The sequence below is a fragment of the Chenopodium quinoa genome, unplaced genomic scaffold, assembly GCF_001683475.1.
Source record: "Chenopodium quinoa cultivar QQ74 unplaced genomic scaffold, ASM168347v1, whole genome shotgun sequence".
Classification (NCBI taxonomy): Eukaryota; Viridiplantae; Streptophyta; class Magnoliopsida; order Caryophyllales; family Amaranthaceae; genus Chenopodium; species Chenopodium quinoa.
The window spans coordinates 7,441,666-7,459,386 of record NW_018742205.1 but is presented as its reverse complement, the minus strand read 5'-3'; the positions used below and the strand labels follow the sequence as shown (position 1 = coordinate 7,459,386).

The window sequence follows — 17,721 nt, the reverse complement described above, 5'->3', positions numbered from 1 at the left end:
ATTAAGTGATCAGAGTATCGACGATAAATGTGAAATTTTTAAGAGCTTTGGATGGACTCAATCTGATGTCATGGAATTGATCAGGCGAAATCCTTTGTGCTTGACATCAACAGAGGAAAAGCTTAAGGAAAAATTGGATTTTCTCATAAACCAGCTGGGTTATAAGCCGTATTATCTATCATCCCTGTCTTCGTTTTTCACTTATAGCATAGAGAAGAGGTTATTGCCAAGACACCGAGTCTTACAGGTTTTGAAGGAGAAAGGCCTGATAAAAGAGCAATACCTTCTTTCTAGTGCTTCTGTCTTGAGTGAGGCTAAGTTCTTGAAAAGGTTTGTTTTTCCTTTTGAGGAAGTCCATGAAGTGTATGCTCAGCTAACAGGCTGTACAGTTGAATCGCTTGTAGCAGGAAGAGCAAAAGGCCAAATCTGAAGATGTCACTGAGTTCGTTCTAATGCTGCTAGATGCAAGTCAGTGCATAAGGTATTACTGTAACATTCATGACTTATGTATGTTGGAAATAACCGCGAAAAATAGCCCTTTACCATACCGAACCCTAACCAGTAAGGTTGTTATTGACTTATTGTTAGACGTTTTTAGTTGGAAGGTTTGATTGTAAAAGCATTACTTTGTTGCTTAACAATGAGTAGATGTTAAGTTGTATGTATTTTATGAGAAGGAGGGGGGGGGGGTGGTGGTTGGCACGGGGGACATACCGATTTTCTTACTATAAAGTTTGGAATTCAGTGTATTCGGTGTTTTGCATACATGTTGTCCCTTTTATGTGAACCTCTGATTTCTTGATCAATGTTACATATGCTTGAGTTTTATTAATAGATCGTTGCTTAGTTGACTGTTATGGCAATTTAATTGGGAAAGTTGGTGTTAATTATTAATAGTTGATACAAGGATGTGAGCAAGGAAACCTTCGACATCTGAGCAAGGGTATGAACTCCTATTGCTCTTAGTTTCTTTTCTGTTTGTGTTAGCTGGTTAATTTTTGAAAGTTCATCTAGGTTTTGAACCTTTTCTGGTAAAAAAATAATCTTCTTTGGAAAAAAAAGTCCTAGCAAGTTATTGGGTGACGAGTTTGCTCATCATTTTGACTAGTATGTAAAATATCTGCATTTGCGTTGCACGTCATCTCCTGCTTGCATCTGCTTCCTTGATGTTCTATCCTGTCTGTTTATTTTCTTATTGTCTGATGTTTTTGTGAGAGAGAATTTCTTTTCTCTCTTTCTCCCCTATAGATGGAAAATGACCTGTTTTGTGCAATGTTTTTTAGTATAGAAATTAAAGAAAAATCATTAGTGGGTATTAGAATGACACTGGAACAGGAATCTTGTGGCTTCATGCTCTAGCTGCTTAAGCAATTCAGGGAGATAACATTAATGATCCAGGCACTTCATCAGTTGCAGGCTTGCAGCTATCACCAAGTATCCACGGCACCCTCCTGGGTTTATTTATGCGTAGGATGTATTTCAACCACCTAAAGGGAAGAGGAAGCACACATCAAGATGCACATGCACTGTCCGCATGATTATTAAATTTTGCTTCACGAGGAAGAGGAATTGACAGTCAGAACAGGAAGTGGAGACTACAAAAAAGATGTAAAAAGCTGCCGCGGAAAATAATGACAGATCTCACCTTAAGGCTTAAGCATCAGCATGAAACTGAACATGACTCACAGATGGATCCAACTTAATTTAAAGACGGTCGAGGTCGAAATCCGATTAGCTCGTCGGCCAAAAGTGGCAAGAACCATTGGAAAAAGGAATAGTTATGCACTTATGCTTATGCAATAGTGAAGGGTAAAACATGTCAACGCAATGATGCATTAGTCTTGTGTGTGCACTGTCTTGTAAAGGAGAGATAAAGTAGTTTGATACGATAGTTTGCTAATAAATCTACAAGGTGAAATTTTTTAAACTTAGAATTTTTTTATTGACTTTTAGGCTAACTTAGTAACTTATACAACTTTGTCTATAATAGAACTCTATATTATGTAGGATATTGTTACAACTTACACAGTTTCGAGTAGAATAGTCTTGAACTGAATTGAATATATGTCTAGACCGTAAAAGCCCACATGTAAAAAAAATAAAAAAAAATTTAAAAAAAAAAAAAAAAAAAAAAAAAAAACCTCTTAAGAAGGCCTAATTGCACATGAAATATTGAAATCATGAATATTGAGTTTGTCACAACACAACACACTGTGCTTCATGATCCTAGCTAAAGGTAAGACATCTTTAATGTGGAACCCAAACATTATTAGAGGTTTTTTAATTACCTCTATAGTGACATCGTAAAGTCAAGCTTATGGTGCACTCAGAAGTTGTTGTTCGAATGTTGGTTGGAGTCGCTCCAACTAACTCTCCACTATACATATTTTGCAACTGCAGGGCCCTCAATTCCTGACGAGATTGGGAGGTCGTTGTTACTCATTGCTATAGAGAGGCAAACCTTGCAGCCAACTGGTTGGCAAACTATGGTGTGACAACGAAACAGAAATTGGTACTGTTTGAGGCGATCCCGAAGAATCTTCATGCCCCGTTTTATTAAAGGACTTGAGTGGGTGACTTGGTCGCGATTGTAGCCTATGGATCGAGGAGTAGTGTAGCTTAGCTATGGTTTAGCTATTGGTTTAGGAGCTTGGCTATGGTTTAGGAGTTTGGTTTTCTTTTTGTTCTGTTTTCTTTGTTGCGTTAGTTTGATGCTTGTAGTTGTTTGTTTTGTTTAGGGACTATGCTCCTCTCGTTAACCAAAAAAAAAATAATTACCTTTGTAGATTATTTCTAAATAAATAATACAGTCAAACTTTGACAAACATGTCAATGCACAAGTTTGACCTAAAATATGTATAATTAAATATTAGTAAAAAATATACTCCGTAATTAAGTTTTCTTTTTTTTTTTTTTTTTTTTTTCCGGATTTTTCACCAAATACCACTGAGTTAATGAATAATTCACCATATACCACACAAAATTTTCTAATTCACCATATACCACTGAGTTAATGTATATTAACACAGAATGCCTTTTTTGTTAACTGTCGTTAACGCCGTTAGTAATTAAGTTTAATTATACCACGTGGCTGTCACTTATTGGCTCTTATTAATATTATCTAATTAATTAGTTAAATAAAGAATTAAAAAAAACAACCACCACCTCCTCACTCCACCAACCCCGACACCCCCCCCCCCCCACCAACCCAGCCCCCTCCCCGCCGACGGCCTTGCCCTGCCTCCTCCCTCGCCGGCACTCCGGAGTTCCCCCTACTCCTCCATCTCCCCTTCCCGTCCTCCTCCCAAAACACCAAAAAAAAAATTACCACCACCATCCCTGCCCCAACCCGCCAGCCTAAATTCTCCTCCCTGTGCCAACGTCGCACCTCCTCTAGCCGTGCGCTGGCACCGCCCGTTACCCAGCCTTGCGCCGATTGCCGCCCCCTTCCACTGAACCACAAACTCCCCTCCCTCCCGCATCAAAATCACCAATAATTACGCCTTTTCGCCACCCAACTTCAGCAATTTACAACCCAAATCAACACCCACATCAATGAAAACTTTGAGAGAAAGGAGAACGATTAAGATACCTAGAAGACAAATTATCCAGCCGGAATCCGACCAAGCCCCCCGTCGACGCTCCTCCCCTTCCCCTAAACCGCCGTGCGCACATCTCTCACGAAAACCCTCTTCTCTGTCCGTTTCTCTCTTCAGCTTCCCTTTCTCTTTGGTTTTCGGATAAGGTGCTGGCTCGGGTCAGGGTTGTCGCCGGCGGGAGAAGAGGGCAGTCGCTGGCCATCTGGGAAGTGGCTAGGAACGAACGGGATTGTCGCCGGCAGGGGTGGCGGTGGCTTGTATTGGTGGTGTTTAATTTTTATTTATTTTTTAAAATAATTTTTCTAAATTTAATTAATTAAATAAATAATATTAATTAAAACCAATTACAAGCTGCCACGTGGCACAATTAACGTTAATGACTAAATGAGTTCGCGGAATGGCATGTTGTGACATTTATGTTAAACTCAGTGGTATATAGTGAATTACGCATTAACTCAGTGATTTTTGGTGAAAAATTCGATTTTTTTTTTTTTTTTAAAGAAAGTTAATATTATGAAACTTTATGTTAATATTATTTGAAAATATATTTCATGATGATAAATTTTGTTTTTTTTTTTTTATACATTATTAGTCATTATTAGTTAGTACGGAGTAAGAGAAAGTCAAACATTTCAATTTAGGAGTAAAAATCTTTGTGCTAGCACCATGTAAGAATTACCCCATGAGTATTCATTATTCAGCATTCCATATGACTTCATTTTGAAAACGAAATGTTGAAATTTGGGTTTAGCTCCAATGGCTTCCGATGCCTCTACAACTACTTCTTCCTGCCTGGTTTTCGACGCATTTCAACATCTTCTTCATCAAATGGAGGTAATACTTCTTCTTCATCTTCTTCATTTGCGAATTTCTTGGTTGAAAATCTGGGGTTTTCCAACCACCAATCTCTCTCTACTTCCGCTACACTCGCTAGTCGCCGGAGAGTTAGTGGGGCGAAGCTGGCTATTGATTGGGTTGAAAAGGCTGAATCTGTTATTCATTTTCTTAAGCAAATTGGTTTTCAGCAATCTGATATTAGGAAAATTGTATCTGATGAACCCCGGATTTTACTTTCTAGGGTTAGCCAAACCCTAAAACCCAAAATTAAGCTTCTTAATGATCTGGGTTTATCTGGGTCTGATCTTGTTCAAGCTGTTGTTAGACATCCTGTAATATTGCGCCAACGTTTAGGTCCTGCAATTCATGCTTTTAGGACTGTTCTGGGTAGTGATGAGAATGTTGTTCGGGCGATAAATAATTCGCATTGGATTCAATTTAGCAAAGCTGCTAATAATTTGATTCCGAATGTTGAGTTGTTGCAAAGTTATAGTGGAATTTCTGGTGAAAAAATTCAGAAACACATTATTCGGCACCCTAGTTTGTACTGTATGACGACAGATTTGTTTCGAAAAATCTTGACTAGGGTTGAAAATAAGTTGGGAATACCTCCAAATTCTGTCATGTTATTTTATGGAATAAAATGTGTTGCTCAATTAAGTGATCAGAGTATCGACGATAAATGTGAAATTTTTAAGAGCTTTGGATGGACTCAATCTGATGTCATGGAATTGATCAGGCGAAATCCTTTGTGCTTGACATCAACAGAGGAAAAGCTCAAGGAAAAATTGGATTTTCTGATAAACCAGCTGGGTTATAAGCCAGATTACCTAGCATTCCAGGCGTCGTTTTTCACTTACAGCATAGAGAAGAGGTTATTGCCAAGACACCAAGTCTTACAGGTTTTGAAGGAGAAAGGGCTGATAAAAGAGCATCACCTTCTTTCTAGTGCCTCCATCTTGACTGAGGCTAACTTTTTGAAAAAGTTTATTTTTCCTTTTGAGGAAATCCATGAAGTTTATGCTCAGCTTACAGGCTCCACAGTTGAATCACTCGGTGCAGGAAGAGTAAAAGGCCACATCTGAATTCTGAAGATGTCATCGAGTTCGTTCTAATGCTGCTAGATGCAAATCAGTGCCATAAGGTATTAGGCCTGGTTAAATTTTAGATTTTTTTTTTTTTTCACATAACATCTATCAATATTCTCTCAGTATCATTTCCTTGTCCGTGTTACAGTCATTAATTATGTATGTTGGAAACAAACTCGTACGGTTGCTATTAACTTATTGTTAGACATTTTTAGTTGGGAAGGTTTAATTAGCCTATTTTCAACTAATGGCGTCAATACATGTCCCTTTCTGTTAAATTTTTGTGATAATTTACACATTTTTATAAATAATGAAGAAGTTTGTATCATTTGCCCCAAAAATATGGCAACACACAAGCATTAAGAAAAAAGGTAATGTTTGGGATCTCTACGGAACAAAAAGATTGCATAATAGGCTTGATAGCTCATGGGAAAATAGGCACAAACAGGAGTGGTGCAAAGTGGACTGCAGACTACAGCACGAGAATTGAGCATGATGCTTGGGTACTTTTAGTATTTCTAACAGTGTCTAGGAAGCTGAGGCAAATGCCTGCATCGAAGCTCTAAATTGGAGCCGAGGAATAGGGTTTCTTAGAATTTTAGTCTACTCTAAGTCTCTGACTCCAGTAAATTAGTCTCCATTCTACGTAGCCTTCACACATGGGATATGTCTATTCACTGGATTATTGGGGCAATCAACCAGCAACCGGTTTGGGACAAATATTCAGGTTTGCAATATTCGATAAGTTGAGAGATCTAATAGCTAACAATTGTCGTGCTTGTTTCGCTCTGCTGTCTGCACACTCTACCCAATCATCAAGCATTTTTGGGGCTCCAATGAAATTAGGCCCCAGAGAACATGGAAACCTTCGACATCTGAGCAAGGGTATGAACTCCTATTTGTTCTTAGTTTCTATTCTGTATATATGTTAGCAGGCTAATTTGTGAAAGATCATCTTGGTTTTGAGCCTTTGCTTGTAAAAAAGGTTCTTTGAAATAAACCCTAACAAGTTATTGGATGACTGAGTTTGCTTGCACATCATCTCCTGCCTGCATCTGCTTCCTTATTCTATCTTGTTTGGTTATTTTCTTTATCTGATATTTTTGTGTGAAAGATTTATTTTTTCTCCCCTATAGATGGATATTGGCCTGTTTTGTGCAATGTTTTCGAGTACTGAAATCAGAGAAAAATCAATTTTGGCTAGTAGAATGACACTGAAATAGGAATCTTCTGGCTTCATGCTCTAGTTACTTCAGGCACTTCATCTGTTGCAGGCTTGCAGCTATCACCTAGGCACCCTCCTGGGTTTATTCATGCATAGTTTGTATTCAACCACCCAAAGGAAAGAAGAAGCACATATCAAGATGCACTTGCACTGTCTGCATCACTATAAAATGCCACTTCACGAGGAAAAGGAATTGACAGTCAGAACAGGAAGTGGAGACTACAAAAAAGATGTAAATGCTGATGCAGAAAATAGTGACAGTTCTCACCTTAGTTATGCCTCACAGATGAATCCAACTCAATCTAAAGATGGCCGAGGTCTAAATCTGATTAGCTTACCATCGGAAAAAAGGAATAGTTATGCTTATGCAATTGTAAAGTTGTCTTGTTTGTGCATCGTCTTGTAATGTTGTATTAGTCGCGCATTCAAGCGCAAGTATTGTTTGGAATATGAAATTCAAGACAACAAGAATAACAAATAAAAATAAAGAACTTTATTTTCTTAGTTCCATTATATTATCATGAGATAAAGTTTTAATATTATCCAGAAGCAGTTCAGAAACGATACTATTAGTTTATGGGTATTTAATGCTTGTATTGAGAATTTAGATATTTTAACTTTTTAAGGGAAGATTGTAAGTATCAAATGACTATTATAGTATTACTCCTTATTTAGTAAATCACCTCCTCATTCCATTTAAAAAAGAAAAGTTTTAAAAATGCACTTTTTTTAATGACTACACCTAAGTTGTATTGCCTCCATATTTTTATTTGAACGGAGTAACTATTTGACTTGGGTCAATTTTTTGTAAACTTTGTCCGTTAAAGAACACTATTTGTAATTTCGTCTTATGTGTTTATTTTCGAAATATTTTGTAAGATATTGTTATGACATACGAGTAGAATAATCTTGAAATGAATATGTTTCTAGATTGTAAAGGCTAAAATGTTAATTAAAATAAAACACAAAATAATACTCGTACAAAGACCTAATTGCACATGAATATCAATTTTGCCGTTTGTCACATCCCGACACAGTGGTATTCATAATCTTAGCATAAGCTATAAGGTGATGCAACAATTACTATTTTAGAAAGTTTCACAAATATTACAATATTCCTGCATTTGTATATGTTTTCTCTCTTTCTTGTCTCATTACAGTCTCTCTATATTTATTCGGTTATTCCTCTCTCTTTTACTTAAAATTCACGTTCATCAGTCTGTCACCCTAATGCAATATTTATGGAACGGAGGAAATAATAGGGAAGCGCCGAAGCGCTAAGGTATTACAAGTATGAATCACCCCACGAGTATTCTGCATTTCAAATTTCTTCACTTTGAAGTTAAAACAATTTTAAGTTCAACAAAATGTTCCCTTCAAAAAAAAAAAAAAAAAAAAATAAAAGTTAAAGAAAATGATGAAATTTGGGTTTAGCTCCAATGGCTGCCGGTGCCTCTACAACTACTTCTTCCTGCCTGGTTTTCGACGCATTTCAACATCTTCATCAAAGGAAGGTAATACTTCTTCTTCATTTGCGAATTTCTTGGTTGATAAACTGGGTTTCTCCAACCACCAATCTCTCTCTACTTCCGCTACACTCGCTAGTCGCCGGGGAATTGGAGGGGCGATCAAGTGGGTTGAAAAGGCTGAATCTGTTATTCAATTCCTTAAGCAAATTGGTTTTCAGCAATCTGATATTAGGAAAATTGTATCTGATGAACCCCGGATTTTACTATCTAAGGTTAGCCAAACCCTAAAACCCAAAATTAAGCTTCTTAATGATCTGGGTTTATCTGGATCTGATCTTGTTCAAGTTGTTGTTAGAAATCCGTTAGTATTGCGCCGAAATTTGGGTCCTGCAATTCATGCTTTTAGGACTGTTCTGAGTAGTGATGAGAATGTTGCTCGGGTCATGAAACGATGGTATGGGGTCATGAATCGATGGTATCGGGTTGAATTTTATGATGCTGCTAATTATTTGATTCCCAATGTTGAATTGTTGCAAAGTTATTGTGGGATTTCTGGTGACAAACTCCAGAAACGTATTATTCACGATCCTAAAACTTACTGTGTAAAGACCAGTTCTTTTAAAAACTTCTTGATTAGGGTTGAAGAAAAGTTAGGGATTCCTCGAAACTCTGGGATGTTTGTTTATGGAATAGAATGTGTTGCTGTATTTAGTGATAAGAATGTCTACGATAAATGTCAGATATTTAAGAGCTTTGGATGGACTCAGTCTGATGTCATGGAATTGATCAGGCGAAATCCTTTGTGCTTGACAGCAAACGAGGAAAGAATTAAGGATAGATTGGATTTTCTGATAAACCAGCTGGGTTATAAGCCGGATCACCTAGCATCCCACCCTTCGTTTTTCATTTATAGCATAGAGAAGAGGTTATTGCCTAGACACCGAGTCTTAGAGGCTTTGAAGGAGAAAGGGCTGATAAAAGAGCATTACCTTCTTTCTAGTGCCTCCGTCTTCACTGAGGCTAACTTCTTGAAAAAGTTTATTTTGCCTTTTGAGGAAATCCATGAAGTTTATGCTCAGCTTACAGGCTCCACAGTCAAATCGCTCGTTGCAGGAAGAGCAAAAGGCCAAATCTGAAGATGTCATTGAGTTCGTTCTAATGCTGCTAGATGAAAGTCAGTGCATAAGGTATTAGGTGATTTTAAACTTTAAAATTTTCATCAAAACATCAACATTGTCAATATCATATTCTTGTAGTGGGAATGTTTGACTGCAAGACATTACTTTACTGCTTAACTATGAGTCGAAATGAAGTTGTATGTATTTCAGTTGTTTAAAAAAGGGGTGGGGGGTAGATACCTGGATCTTTACTAAAATGTTTGGGATTCATTGTGTTTGGTGTTTCACATACATGTCTTTATGTGAATCTCTGATTTCTTGATTACATTGCTAGAATTTATTGAAGATGGTTATTATACTTTGTTGACTGCGACGACAGTTTCTAAGGAAAAGTTGTCGCTAATTATGAATAGTTGATACAGGGATGTGTAACTCATTTCCTTGCTAAAACATCTCTTGGGAACAATATTAATTCCCAAGTGACTATTGTGAAAATTGATTCTCTTACGATTGTGAGGGAGATTCAACACCTTGATCTAGATATTACTCGGTGTTAATAGGTGCATGCTAATTATTAATAGGTGCATGCAACTGCATCCAACTGTAAAGCTTTTGCTTCCTCCCGTGATCTAGATTATATTTATCTTTCAGTAGAAACCTTCACCATGATGTTACTTCTGCCTTCATCATGGCATTGAGGGAAAGCTGGTCAGAATAAACCACCAGTGATGTTTTTAACCATTTGGTTATGCGATATCAAAATATACTTTACCTGTTTATACCTTTCTGAAAAACTTGTCTTTTAAAGAGGATGTGACGATGCATTAATAATGGTGCAGTTTTAAGCTAGCTTTAGTATTGATGCCTATACGTCTTTGCATGTATCTTCTGATATATAAGTAGTATTTAACCCCACAAAAGCCCTATAAATTGCAGAAAATCAATATTATAGCTTCCTGTATGGTGTTCTGGAATTTATTGTTTCTGCCGAGGATTATATTCGATATCACCTGCAGCAGAGTTCCAGTTCCTTAGGTGCTGTGGTAGTATTATTTTTTCAGAGTAACAATTTTGTGTGGGTTAGTTTAGTGTAATTAAGCCTTGTGTTTAATAAAATTGTTGGAGTTTGAACGTAAGGGATTGTTTCCCTCCTTTATGCTCGTGTTTGCTTCCTTCTCTTATGAGTAATACTGTACTCTAAGTAATACAAGGTCTTACGAGTAGGATTATTTTGCAGTTATGTATTTGGAGTAGCTTTCTTTTGTCAAAGTTCTTGTATACAATAGGCTCAAAGATCTTGATTCCCCAGGGATGATTTTGAGTCTTTATCCATTACTATTGTACAACTACTTAATTTTCACAAGAACCTTTTGCACTCTGAATCTTTGGTTCATATGGTCTCCAGAACCTCTGAAAAGTCTTAGTCAAGTACAAGCTATTTCGTGTTCATTTCCTTGTTGAAATGAATGTGCATTGCAGATGTGCTGAGTTGTTCCCCTGAAGATGGTCCTTTGACTGACAGAAGTCTAACTAGCAGCTGTTGGAACTGGAGCATTGTGCAACTTTACTTTTTTATTCTCTGCTGAAGTATTATTGTATGCTCCCACTGATAGTTTCTGTCTGTATTGGTTGAATTTGCAAATAGCTGACTTGTAAATATTAAGCAACCAAGTTAGTAGCAAAGCGTTGTTGGATGGCCAGCATGTTCAAACTTCATAGATGCTTGTGAATTATCGTCCCATACATAGGAGATTGACATAACAATAGCTTTATGATGTTATTGAGCTTTAGTTTTATATGAAGTGCTGGTGATTAACATTCAATTCTCGTTTAAGATTGTATTTGAATCAGGCATATTTAGTGTATCTTTATTTTCGAAATTTCTAGCCCACATCACTTGTTCTAATCTTCAAGTAATTGAAATTTATTTTGATATAATATACTTGTAATCAATCTATACTTTATATTTAAGATTGATCTTGGATATTGTGTATTCAACATTCAGGTACATAATTTATAGCTTGGCATGATACAGTGTATACTTCATCTTTGTAAAGCAAAGCAATGATTAACTATTCAATCAATCAAAGATTAAATGTCTTTATTGGATAATCAGCAGCAGCTTCATTGAGAGGTTGATGATGAGGTGAGTAATTGATGTAGTCCAAAGAAGGGTCATTATAGATATCCCACCATTTGTTCACCAGCATTATTACGTCTTCTCTGTCCATGTTTTCTACCTTCCCAGTGTACCTTCATGCCTTCGACCCTGCCGCGCATTAGTGCACCACCATATAATTTGGATGCCAATCACATGGGCATTACCATGTTGTACTCTTTTGGTAGTGCCTTGAACTTGTCCTTGAAGTATTTGTTCAAGAAGTCCTGGATCATATAATTTTCCATCAACCAGATTATTATTGAACTTGTAAGATTTAAGTAAAATACTCTATATAATTTTCCAAATCCAGTTCCAATGATACTCGAAACTGAAACTATAGTAGATAATATTAGGACCGGTTGAACCGGTTTCAATTTCAGACTCCTAATTGTAAGACCCGGTCTCAACCAATTACGGATATGAGTCCTAAAGTTTTGATCGGATACCCGGTTTGCTCACCCAAGTAGCGGTTAAAATGTTAACTTTACAAGAAAAAAACAAGTTCCATGTAATATTTCTTACGAAATGCTCGAAAAACAAAAAGATGAAAATTTGGTACAACTTTATGTCCAATGGCAGTGTCAATGGCTTCCGATGCCTCTACAACTACTTCTTCCTGCATGGTTTTCGACGCATTTCAACATCTTCTTCATCAAATGAAGGTAATACTTCTTCTTCGTCTTCTTCATTTGCGAATTTCTTGGTTGATAAACTGGGTTTTTCCAACGACCAATCTCTCTCTACTTCCGCTACACTAGCAAGTCGGCGGGAAAGTGGACAAGCGAATTGGGTAAAAAATGCTAATTCTGTTGTTCAATTCTTTACGCAAATTGGTTCAGCAATCTGATATTAGGATAATTGTATGTCATGAACCCCTGATTTTAGTTTCTAGGGTTAGTAAAACCCTAAAACCCAAAATTAAGCTTCTTAATGATATCGGTTTATTTGGGTCCGATCTTGTTGAAACTGTTGTATGGAATCCTTCAATGTTGCGCCAACGTTTGGGTCCTGCAATAGATGCTTTTAGGACTATTCTGGGTAGTGATCAGAATGTTGTTCGAGTCATGAAACGATCGGGTTGGATTCAATTTGACAAAGCGTCTTATTATTTGATTCCCAATGCTGAGTTGTTGCAAAGTTATTGTGGAATTTCTGGTAAAAAAATCCAGAAATACATTATTCATCAGCCTGGTGTTTTCAGTATGAAGACAGACTTGTTTCGAAAAAACTTGATTAGGGTTGAAAAAAAGTTGGGGATTCCTCGAGATTCTAAGATGTTTTTTTATGGAATACAATCTGTTGCTATTTGTAGTGATAAGAATATTGACGATAAATGTGAAATTTTTAGGAGCTTTGGATGGACCCAATCTAATGTCAAGGATTTGATCAGGCGACATCCTTTGTGCTTGACATTAAAAAAGGAAATAATTAAGGAAAAATTGGATTTTCTGATAAACCAGCTGGGTTATAAACCGGCTTGCCCAGCTTTTCAGTCGTTATTCTCTTGTAGCATAGAGAAGAGGTTATTGCCAAGACACAGAGTCTTACAGGTTTTGAAGGAGAAAAGGCTGATAAAAAAACATTACCGTCTTTCTGGTGCTTCTGTCTTGACTGAGGCTCACTTCTTGAAAAAGTTTGTTTTGCCTTTTGAGGAAGTCCATGGAGTTTATGCTCAGCTGACAGGCTCTACAGTTGAATCGCTCATTGTAAAAGGCCAAACCTTAAAGATGAGGTCAAGGTCCAATGCTGCTAGCTGCAAGTCAGCGCATAAGGTATCGGGTGTCTTTAAACTTTAGAATTTCCATTAAAACGTCTGTTAATATTGTCTATATCATTTCCTTGTAGTTTGGTAGGTTTGATTGCAAGACATAGTTTGTTTCTTAACAATGAGTAGAAATAAACTTGTATGTATTTCATAAAAGGGGGAAGGGATAGGTAGACCCCGAGATCTTTATTATAAGGTTTGTGGTTCATTATGTTCTGTGTGTCACATACATGTCCTTTTTTTATGTGGACCTCTGATTTCTTGATCAATGTTACATTTGCTAGAATGTCATTGAAGATGGTTACTATGGTTTGTTGACAGTCTTAGGGAAGTTGCTGTAAATTATTTATAGTTGATACAGGGATGAGTAACTCTTTTCCTTACTAACATAGAAGCATGTTTTACCATAAGTTGAAATTTCAGTATTTACTTACCTACTACTTCATATTAGAACTAAAGACAGTTAGTTGTTATTATCAACCTATGAAGCATTTACCATTCCCATTCATTCTCTATATCTCTAGTGGTTGGACTTACCTTTGATTTCCTGTAATCTTGTTATCATTGATTAGCTTAAATAAAACTAGAACATGACAGGTTGATGTTTTGGTCTTTTCTTTAACTAAATGATTTTGTAACCACCTTCCTGTGTATATTATCTTTAATTGGTAGCAGTTGGCCAGTAGCTCAGTCTATATAAGCTTTTGAAGGCTTGAAAATTTACTATAGTTCCCGAAAGATACTATACAGTCCTGCTACCTGCCGCTCTTCTTGTGAACAGTGTTAATTCCAAGTGACTCTATTGTGAAAACTGATCCTCTTACGATTGTAAGGGAGTTTCAACACCTTGGTTAAAATGTTTAAATAAATGATGATTTAGGTGCATGCAAATGCGTTTAACTGTAAAGCTTTTGCTTCCTCCCTTGATCTAGATATATTTATCTTTCCATTAGAAACCTTCGCCATGATGTTACTTCTGCCTTCACCATTGCATAGAGGGAAAGCTTGTCAGAATAAGCCACCAGTGATTTTTTTTACCATTGGGTTATGCAACTAGTTTGATTTATCAAATTAAGCTTTTTGGCTTTTCCTGTATATGTCACATCCTGATTTAATTGTTTCTATTAAGAGGATGTGTTAATGGTGCACAGAGTCTTAAGTAGCTTCAGTATTGATGGCTATATGCATTCCATGTATCTTTTGATATAGTATTCAACCCCATATAAGAACCTATAAATTGCAATAGGTCAATATTTTAGCTTCCTGTATGATATTCTGGAATTTATCGTTTCTGGTGAGCAACAAATTTTCAGGAAAAAAAAAAGGTTCTAGTATCACGTGCTGTTGAAGTTGTATTTTTCAGATTAACAATTTTATATGGGTTAGTTTAGTGTAATTGAGCCTTGTGATTAATAAAATGATTGGAGTTTGAACAAAAAGGATTATTACCTCCTTTAGCAATTATGCTTGTGTTTGCTTCCTTCTCTTATGAAGTCAGCTTTGAGCATGAATTTGTTTTATTTAGAGAATTACATACAATTGTTTGACATCACTCATGCATCTTGGTGATCCTTTTTTTGACATCACTCATGGCAGTGCTAATAAATATTAATTGAATCAAAAGTGACATTTTACTTATTTTTGTGAGATTATGTAATAAATTTGGTGAATTAGTGTTAAATTTAAGTACATGCGTAAATCATCATGTTGATTATAAAAAAAAAAAAAAAAAGGGGGATTTATCACTTTGTTCTGTGAAGGAAGTTTATTTTTTGAAGTATTTCTGTCAACCGTATTAAACACTGTATCTGAGCTCAGCTTCTGGAGTAAACTATGAGCCAGATTATATAATCTAAAATATTATTGTCAGATCTATGAAACTGTATTGATTTTGGTCTAATTTAATGCAGTCAAAAAACAATTGATAACATAAATACGGAGTAGAATTATTTTACTTTAATGTACTTGAGGTTGAGGGGGTCAGAGTTCTTGTATTCAGAAGGCTTTGATTCCCCAAGGGATGATATTTGAGTCTATATCCATTATCTAATGTGCAACTACTTAATTTCACAAGAAACTTCTGCGCTTCTGAATCTTTGGTTCATATGTTCGCCAAATTCAATCTATTTCTAGCTGATTTTTATGTTGAAACGAATGTGCATTGCAGCTTGCAGGTGTGCGGAGGTGTTCCAAACATGGTCCTTTGACAGGCAGAAGACATGTTACTGGCAGCTGTTGGAACTGGAGCATTGTGCTAACTTTTCATTTGCTGGAGTATTGTATGTTCTCATTGATAGTTTCTCAGTATATTGGTTGAAATTGCATATAGCTGACATCTAATCTTAAGCCTCCAACTTAGTAGTAGCAAAGCATCGTTGGATGGCCGGCATGCTCAAACTTCGTACATGCTTGTGAATCATCGTCTTAGACATAGATCCCATGTCTGGTACAGGTACTGGAGATTGTCTTTACAATAGCTAAATGATGTTTTTGAGCTTTGATTTTTGGTGAAATGCTGGTGATTGACATTCAATTCTTGTTTGAATGTTTTTGAAACTCTGACTTGTTCTCATGCATATTTAGTGTGTCTTTAACTACCAATTTTCTAGTCCACATCACGTTATCAAATCTTCCCGTAATTAATTTATACTTCATATAATATACTTGTAATTAAACTAGATACGGTATTTAAGATTGATCTTTGATATTGTGTATTTAGCATACAGAGTACATACTTTTGTAGCTTAACATGATATATAGTTTATACCTCGTTGTATGCCTACTTTTTGGATCTTTGCCTTGTGAGTTACTGACTAAAACACTAGGAAATGACCTTAGACAAACGTCTTGATAGGATAATTAACAATAGGTTCAGTGAGAAATTGAGCTGAGGAATAATTGACGTAGTCCAAAGAAGGGTCATTATACATATCCCACCATTTGTTCACCAGCATTTTTACGTCTTCTCTGTCCATGTTTACTTCCTTCCCGGTGTACCTCCATGGCTTCGACCCAGTTGCGCAATAGTGCATCACCTTCACCTTGCTCAACTCCACCTTGTCTGGATGCCACCACAACATGGGCATCACCATGTTGTACTCTTTTGGTAGTGGTTTGAACTTGTCCCTGAAGTATATGTTCAAGAAGTCCTAGATCATATAATAATTTTCCATTCCAAATTATCATTGAGCTTGTTTAAAGATTCAAGGAACATATATTTTTAATCACAGACAAAAATTGTTGAATCTAGTACAATAAAAAGTAGTGAATTTGATTTGTGCCTAATTAATATTGTTTAATCCAATTTTCAATCCATGTTTAAAAATATGGTTCTTACAAGATTTGATCCCACAACCTTTAGTTTAAATTCTAAGGTGTTAGCCACTAAGCCATGCTATTTAATAATAATTAAATATAATAAAGATTTTTATCATGGAAAAATGCAGTAACTCGGGACATTGGTTGGGCCTAAAAAGTAAAAACTAGGTTTATGAAAATAACACAATTATTTTGCTAATAATACCTGCTCAGCAAAGCAAGTGGGAGGAGTCTCTTGGAATGTATTAAGCATGTCAAGGTAAGTGAGAACATTAGGCTCAAAGACGAAGAAGCCGGAGTTGAAGTAGAGGGGAGGAGGTGGTCCGAGCTCGGAGGTCGGCCACTCAACCTTCTCCGGAGAGTGCTGGCAATAACCAATCTTAAATTGAGGGGTCATTCCCCAAGAAGGGTCACAAAAACAGTCCAAAACTGAATAGAAATACCCATTTGGTAGATCAAACAAGTGGTCAATGTTCTCATTTACTTGCACTGCATCTATGAATATCATCTTCTCATACTCCACAAACTGCATATAACAAATACTACCTCTGTTAATGGTTATTTGCAACATTTACCAAAAAAGGGTGCTAACTATTATTTACAACAAACTTATTTCTTTCCTATGTTAGTAACATTTTTCTGTCAAAATGACCAAAATACCCTCACTTAAAAATTATTAGCACATAACACTACACATAATTACAAATTAATATAACCCTAATCTAACTTAATTATCTAAGCTTTTTCCCCAAAAAAAATCAGATCAATCCCTCATTTCATCTCCCCACCATCTCTCTCCTCCATCTTCATCTCTCATTTCATCATCATCTCTCATCTTCTTCGATCTTCATCTTCTTCCTATCTTCATCATCATCTCTCATCTTCTTCCTTCTTCATCTTTTATATCTCATCTCTCATCTCGTGAATTTCAGTGGATTTCGGCGGTTCATTTCGTGACTTTCGGTGATTTGTGCGGTTCGTGGGTTCTGGGTGGCGTGTGGTGGTGGCTCTGTGGCGTGTGGTGGTGGTGGTGGTGGTGGTTGTTCTAGGTAAATCTCCCTTCATCATCAAATTTCTTCATCTTCTTCCAAATATGTGGGTTTTTGTGGGTTTGGGTTCGTCTGGTTCGTGGGTTTGGGTT

The 17,721-nt window shown here is 36.5% G+C and overlaps 3 protein-coding genes across 6 annotated transcripts; 2 read left to right on the top strand and 1 right to left on the bottom strand.

Annotated features, from left to right (window-relative positions):
• Positions 1–3,996: 3,996 nt before the first annotated feature.
• LOC110731403 (transcription termination factor MTERF9, chloroplastic-like) lies at positions 3,997–11,050 on the top strand. Of its 4 annotated transcripts, XR_002513297.1 has the most exons (3): positions 3,997–4,616; positions 8,429–9,405; positions 10,816–11,050. XR_002513297.1 is itself a non-coding variant. In XM_021911276.1 (2 exons), the coding sequence occupies exons 1-2, from the start codon at positions 4,331–4,333 to the stop codon at positions 9,352–9,354; spliced, it is 1,212 nt and encodes a 403-aa protein (XP_021766968.1). In that variant the 5' UTR covers positions 3,997–4,330; the 3' UTR covers positions 9,355–9,694. The 4 variants fall into 4 exon arrangements, 1 of the variants encoding a protein (XP_021766968.1); XR_002513299.1 differs by lacking the exons at positions 8,429–9,405; positions 10,816–11,050 and adding an exon at positions 6,799–7,291 and having other exon boundaries at positions 3,997–6,409; XR_002513302.1 differs by lacking the exons at positions 8,429–9,405; positions 10,816–11,050 and adding an exon at positions 6,799–7,262 and having other exon boundaries at positions 3,997–5,580.
• A 90-nt stretch (positions 11,051–11,140) lies between these two features.
• LOC110731419 lies at positions 11,141–15,918 on the top strand. Its single transcript, XM_021911285.1, has 2 exons — positions 11,141–13,269; positions 15,430–15,918. Exons 1-2 carry the CDS (start codon positions 12,295–12,297, stop codon positions 15,577–15,579), a joined length of 1,125 nt encoding a protein of 374 aa, XP_021766977.1. The 5' UTR covers positions 11,141–12,294; the 3' UTR covers positions 15,580–15,918.
• A 137-nt stretch (positions 15,919–16,055) lies between these two features.
• LOC110731429 (galactinol synthase 10-like) lies at positions 16,056–17,372 on the bottom strand. The gene is made up of 2 exons (XM_021911292.1): positions 16,786–17,372; positions 16,056–16,388 (listed from the first exon to the last, which is right to left on the bottom strand). Exons 1-2 carry the CDS (start codon positions 17,149–17,151, stop codon positions 16,185–16,187), a joined length of 570 nt encoding a protein of 189 aa, XP_021766984.1. The 5' UTR covers positions 17,152–17,372; the 3' UTR covers positions 16,056–16,184.
• Positions 17,373–17,721: the final 349 nt, after the last annotated feature.